General features: G+C 40.6%; 1 protein-coding gene across 1 annotated transcript; it reads left to right on the top strand.

The window, feature by feature from the left end:
• Nucleotides 1-624: 624 nt before the first annotated feature.
• LOC119170781 (uncharacterized) lies at nucleotides 625-6,117 on the top strand. Its single transcript, XM_037422039.2, has 5 exons — nucleotides 625-792; nucleotides 2,107-2,168; nucleotides 3,660-3,755; nucleotides 5,368-5,394; nucleotides 5,970-6,117. The coding sequence occupies exons 1-5, from the start codon at nucleotides 720-722 to the stop codon at nucleotides 6,024-6,026; spliced, it is 315 nt and encodes a 104-aa protein (XP_037277936.2). The 5' UTR covers nucleotides 625-719; the 3' UTR covers nucleotides 6,027-6,117.
• Nucleotides 6,118-6,617: the final 500 nt, after the last annotated feature.

Genomic DNA, 6,617 nt, shown 5'->3' with positions numbered 1-6,617 from the left:
CTGCTGGAAGGAAAATAAAATGTTGCGAACCATTCTAATAAGCACGCCTCGATTTAAACCCTAAAATATATACGGTGTAACACTTTAATGGCAGTTACAAAGCCTCCCAATCAGCCCTAAACGCATTTATTGTCTTCAATTATTCTTTATTTTTGCAGCTTTGTGACTCTCAAGAACGAAACACAATATCGGCATGTTCCTTACCGCCGTGTAAGCGTATGAAAAACATAATCTTTAACTTTAAAGAAGCAGTTTTGAGCAGTCTACATGAAGAGACTGAAGGAAATCGACGGTGTCAGCGACACTTATTTTTCTCGTATTCACATGATTGGGTAGCCAAGTTGCTGATCTAGTGGCTGGTTCTGGTTTCTTCTTAAGACGTTGACTCAGCAGTGTCCCGAGATTGTCGGCAAACAAGTAAATGAAGATCTCCCTGTGAGTGCCACAGGCGTTTCACATAGCCTTATTTTAGTTTTGTTTTTCTTCTAACGCGAGTGTGACGGTTCTAAAGTAGTACGTGAATTCCTTGTTATCGGCTCCGGCGGCGAAGGAGCTTTAGCACGCATATTGCGCGTTATCGCACTGTGGTAGCCGCCACGGCTACGAAACGCAGCGTGGAGGAGGCTCCTTTAAAAGAGCTCGTCTGTTCGGTGGGGCAGTGATCGTCTCCCACACTGTTAAGTGTTGCACGGCTACGTTCTCATCAGCAATCAGCTAAGATGAAGGTTGTTCTTGCACTCACCCTTGTCGCCGTACTAGGTGTGGCCAGTGGCACCCAGTTCTCCCTCTGCCGTAAGTGAAGATTTCCAATACCACAATCACAGGGGCTCACGGGGTGTGCTTATTGTTTAGGCAAGAACATTGTTTTGTTTAATATTGTGTAAGCAAGTACATTGGAAAGCTTTTATATAAGAAAGGTTCAAATGACATGACATGGCACATACCTGCTGCAGTACATTCAGTGAATATGTCATTGGGCTGCTGCTGTCCAGATTTGTAATTTATGACAGGTACTGCTGCCAGAATGTTATAGAAAAAATGCTAAGCCAGTGACAATAGAAATGCTTGTAAGAGCGAAAATTAGTGTATTTATTTACCGCTACACGAAGCGAAGTGTTAACTTATGGAGTGAGCGAAAATGATTGATCTGTTGAGCAGTACAGCATTTCGTGCATAGGACTCGAGTGGGCATAGTCCGTATTAGCAGTTGTACGAATAGCATAACCAGTCCGCGCTGTCGGACATGCCTACGCAAATGCACAAAAACTATAGACAACATTAGAGTTGCGCGTATATTGTGCGTTACGCAAGGGCTCATCGAATATGGCACCGTATTGATGTGTCTGCAGTTCCGGGCTCGATTCTTATTAGTGAAGATGTATTCCTTCTGATGGCAGTGCAATGGCTTAGCACGGGTGTATCAAGACTTACGTACACGTCATAGAAGCCACGTCGCAAAACGCAACTTGGAGTTCTGTTCTACGGCTTTCCGCCAGTGCAGTGTGCAGTTCAAGAACTTCGAGCTTGTAGTGTTCAATGTTTGAAAGCATGTAAGCGTGAAAGACGACTGCTAAATATCAGCCTCTCTACAAATTCATTGTTGCTAGTTAAGTGCAAAACAAACGAAGCAGCACATAATGCATATACTTCAGAATATGAGGTTCGTTGTGCAGTATAACTGGGTGATACTCGCGCACATTGGAGTAAAAGTATTAATAGACATGGTGTACTCTGTGTCACAAGCTAGTGTGCTGTGAATTGTGCATAGTAATACTATCAAATAAAAACCAGTGTGACATTGTAACGCATTGAACCATTTTCATAATTTGCAAGTGTGCTCCTTTGCACTGCATATTTGAACAAGTAATGGCGGCACCTGTCGAGCTTCAATCGGAGATGTGGTTCAAGTTGAACGTGCTGGGCTTGTCAATCAAGAGTGTTGATGTCAAGTGAGGTGGCTCAACATTTTTCACGTGGTTGCGTAAGCAAAACGCTCTTGGACAAGCTATTTGCGCTAAATATATATATATATATATATATATATATATATATATATATATATATATATATATATATAGTACTAAACGTGCCTTTTAATTCTTTCAGAAGCGTCATCCGAGCGAAGGCATGAACTGGTGAACTGTTTGAAAACTCACTTCAATGACCAGGTAAGGGGACAGAGCTGCTTTGCACTCGCGCCGACCGATTCTAAAAAAAAGTCAGTCATACCAGTCTTACCAACAGAATGGCTATAACATTACAGTCTCGTAGTCACAACCAGTGCTCATTTCCAGCAGCTCGCATATACTTACGAATTTCAGACAAGTGACATGTTTTTTTTTTGTTGTTCTTTTTTCATTTTGGACCAGGGAAAACAAAGGATAAAGCGCGAAGAAAAAGGCACAAATAAGCATTGACCAAGTAGTAACGCTTTATTCCTAATAACAAAAATCGAGAACAATACAAATGTTGCGCAAAAGATGAAAAGTGGGGGGAAGACGTGGAGGAAAGAGCACCCACATGCGTGAAAAGTTCTGATACACCTTGAACGATTCGGCTACACCTTGAACTTTGAAACAAGTTTGAGATGATGTAGTTCTTTTTCATGTTGGCGGCCACACGCTCAGTAAAAGCTGTGAGTCATTGTGGGTGTGCACAAGGCCAACATAAAAGTACTGAAACGTACACTTTTGCTCGGTGAGGCAAAGCATGTGCTACTTTAAAACCTTTACACCTACGAATATTTTGCCGAAGATGATGGCATGAGTGCTCAAAGAGAAATTATCTAAGTTAGGAAAAGGAATCTGTGGGAGACAGTAGTAAAAGCCAAGAGAAGCAAACACAGCCACAGAAAGCACTGCTTTTATGGTCCTCGTATTTCATGCTGTCTTCTTAATATATGTTAGACCTACCAGCGAGCAAGTCAATCCTTCTATCTCTACTATATATATGAGCAAAAAATAAACTTCCCCGTCTGTCAATTACCAGCTCATACAAATCCTTTACATGAGTGAAGGTTCTGTAGGTGGACGTCACATTTTTCGGTGGGTAGTAACCATGGCTACACCACGAGACTACAGTCTTTAACTTCATACATCAACATGGTCCTCTCAAAATTCTTGTGTTTATTGTAAGTAAGCCACTGCATATGATTTTTTAATTTTATCGCAAGTTGAGGGGATTGCGAAGCGTACTCGAAAGCATACGAAAATTGTGTACTATGTGGTATTTTAAAAACGGTACGCTACCTTTAAAAAAACACGGCTTTCATCAACTCTTTGCGTTAGCGTCAAAAGCAAACAAAAAAGTATAGCAATAATAATATTAATAATAGCAATAATAATAATAATTATCACTTTTGAAGTTTAATGGCTCAAAAACAACCATTTGATTATGATATACGCCTCCGCGGAGGCTCCAGAAATTTTCGCCATCTGGTGTTCTTTAACGTTCACCTCAATCTAAGTACACGGCCCTCTAGCATTTGCGTCACTATGGAAATTGCGACCGCCGAAGGGGGTTCGGAAAAGCCGGTAGAAATGAAATTATTACAGTACTGATAGTTATGAGCCATATTGCCACTAGCAAAATCGATACATGAGCCAAGTTGAGCTTTATTCAGGGTCTTCCATTGATGTCTCGTTGCTTTTAATCCGTAGACTTCCCAGAAGCTGAGCGAAGTGAAGCAGCGCCTTAACTGCGAAGACCTGGACTGCGTCTTCACGAAGATTTGCGAGCTGGACAGTGACGCCCACGTGAGTATGCTTTGACTACGTGGACAATTACTGCACCCGTATATAGCCCATGCACACTGTGTCGTACCTGCTTCTACACCCTCTTCAAGGTTTGACTCACAAAACATATGCTGAACACCGTAGTTTTGCTCACGCAGAGAGCTAGAAATCATTCTGATTAGCGCTACTAGACATGGCAACAGATTCAAACAGACGAGCACAGGTGCAACCACTTTTCCGATGCACAAAGATTGTCTGAAGTAGTAGGCAAAAAAAAAATTGCTAAGCAAAACCTAGGTTTCTTTTTTGTCATACGAGTGGGTTAGGAGTGTGTAAGTGACCATTCCATTGCGCTTTACAATTCTGAAATGCAATTTACTTCGTGCCATTTTTGATAGTTTTACATCTGTATGGGACGTTGTGATGGTTCGCTTTTTTTTTTGGTACATACTACAGTGGATCTACATTCTCTAAATTCAAATATAAGATGCAGCTGTGCTCGTCTGTTCCTTTCTGTTGCCCTGTTTGTTGCACTAATGATGGTGGTTTCTTTGGTAAACATCAACTGACCCAACAGTCGCCTATATTATAGTGGCATAGTCTTGGAAAATTAGTATATATACAGCAGTCTAGCTTAAATTACCCCGTGATATCAAGTCTGCATTCTCTCAGGATTAGCCTGCTCGCTATATAGCCACGTAGTTTGCAGTTACTTCACCGTCAATTATTTTTTCCGCAGTCGACAATAATTATTTATCACAAATACCTAAACATTCGTGACTAAATGCACCTGACAAGAAAAAAAAAATGGCGTTTGACGGCGGTCAGGTGAATGGAGAAGTATGTGCGAGCAATAAAATTGGTGCAGGATCAAGGAAAAGACATGAAGCTGTCTTGTCTTGATTACCATCACAAAACATAGCGGAAGCTCGATTTGTGTTGGTAATGGGACCAAGAAAAAGGAGACAATCGAAATTTGAGAAGCAAGAAATTGTACACATACGTGCCAGACAGCTGACCATTTATTCAAAAAATGCTGAATGCGTCTAGGCATTTGTTGCTCAAAGAACGATGTCTCCGAAGCTAAAAGGCAGTGTACTTGTTCCCGACAAAGCGCTATGCTTTAGTTTCCTCCACGTCAGCACACTCTGACCATTGCTTGCTTAATCCCGCACTGCCACTCGGAAATCCTTCGACATAGCTCAAAACGTATGGCCTCAGGTGTGAAATACATATTCTCACTGTGCAACTGATTCAACCACCCTTGGCATCGCTGGGTGGGTTTCAGAAACAATGTCATGTTAAGAGAACATTGTGCAAAGAATCAACAATTTGAAATCTCCAGTAAGAATGTGTTTGATATTTCACCTTTTGTGTATAAAACTCAACGACGTGTCATTTTGGAAGTTCATCCAGGCAAACTTTTCTTTGTTTTTTTGCTACCGTGTGTCTAGCTTTATTATTCTTCAATATTTGCCCAGAGGCAATGTAATTTATGAGACGAATAAATTAATATGTTACACGATTAAATATTCAGGTGATGTTAAAAGATCAAAGCTTGACATACTTCATTACGTTTGCGTAATTACGTTTGCGAATTACGTTTGCGTAATTCCCTATTTTTCCTTTGCAGCAACAACACGCGAACACATTCCTTCCGGTAAGTGGATACGGTTTTGGTGCTTCTTTACAATTATGGTAACAGAGTGAACTAAATAAAATTGTACAGCTTACACTGTGTCAGACAGTCGTAGGGAATGCAAATCCCCAACAGAGGAAGCAAGAGATGGGGCAGAATAACTATATTTTTGTTTGGAAAAAGTTATGAGACAAACTTCGGAAGATAGTCTATGTGGCTACTACTTATTTCAATATAATTGCCACTCACCGCTCTGTTTTAACTGGTACTGTTCATTTTTATTTCCTCTTCTTACGATGAGAATGAACATGCCTTTATAACAATTGATGAAGAATGACATAGGAATCGTTTGGAGAAAGGTACAAAACTAAAAAAAAAAACTTCTGCAGCACCATAGATTGCAGAGCCTGTGACCATAAATGCCATTGATCTGATTTTTTCATTTCTCAATTATTGCCAAACTTCCTTAGCTTGTCCCTGGAAATGCAACTAAAACACGCGGTGTCTTATAGAAGCTTCTTAGAATGTTACTATGTGCAGGGACAGTCTTACCTGCATTGATCCAAGGATCATTAACTCTTTGTTTTCCTGCTTAGGATGACGTGAAGACGGATGTTCGTGCAGCTTTTACGCAATGCCGGCCAAGCAACTAAAGATGCAGGTCTTCAGCGTCTCGCAATCACGTCATTGAAGACAATGTACCCATCTACTCGAAGTAATCATTAAATGTATATTTCAACTGAACTTCGAAAAATGTATTTTCATAACTGCCGAGCAATACACTTGTTCATTCAGTAATTTTTCTTATTCTTGCGCGGAGACAAAAGTGTAGGGATGCAGTGAGGTACTCAACACTGGCTTCATAATTGCCTAGGAGCACCGACAGAAGCTCACAAAATCGCAACAAGCAGTGCTGAACTAATAAACGACATTCTAAATATCTACGCCACAGTTAGAAACTACGAGAGCAAGGAGAACAGCAAAAAAAAACGTGAACGTGATCAGCATTTTCTTGTCTTATAAGTTATGGCAGCTTTGCACTAGCGGTACCAAGCCTGGAAGAATAGAGCGCCTGGTTGGCGTTTCCTGTAACTCTTCACGCTTTTTTTCCTTGCTTCTTTGGTTATCTTTCTATTTCTATCTCTTTATATTTCTCAGCTTATGTCTCTGTTTTCTATTTCCTTTTCGCGTCTTTTTTTTTCTATGTCTTCCACTTTCTTTCTAAGTATTTTTGTGTGTTTCTA

The sequence above is a fragment of the Rhipicephalus microplus genome, chromosome 2 (assembly GCF_043290135.1).
Source record: "Rhipicephalus microplus isolate Deutch F79 chromosome 2, USDA_Rmic, whole genome shotgun sequence".
Lineage (NCBI taxonomy): Eukaryota > Metazoa > Arthropoda > Arachnida > Ixodida > Ixodidae > Rhipicephalus > Rhipicephalus microplus.
The sequence above is the reverse complement of the archived record's forward strand: the minus strand, read 5'-3'. Positions and strand labels throughout refer to the sequence as shown.

What these genes read in the sequence shown, in the direction of transcription:
- LOC119170781 (XM_037422039.2), top strand. Translation starts at nt 720, where the DNA reads ATGAAGGTTGTTCTTGCACTCACCCTTGTCGCCGTACTAGGTGTGGCC. An exon ending in AAACTCACTTCAATGACCAG is followed by an intron (nt 2,169 to 3,659) that starts GTAAGGGGACAG and finishes TTTAATCCGTAG; the next exon opens with ACTTCCCAGAAGCTGAGCGA. An exon ending in ACGCGAACACATTCCTTCCG is followed by an intron (nt 5,395 to 5,969) that starts GTAAGTGGATAC and finishes TTTCCTGCTTAG; the next exon opens with GATGACGTGAAGACGGATGT.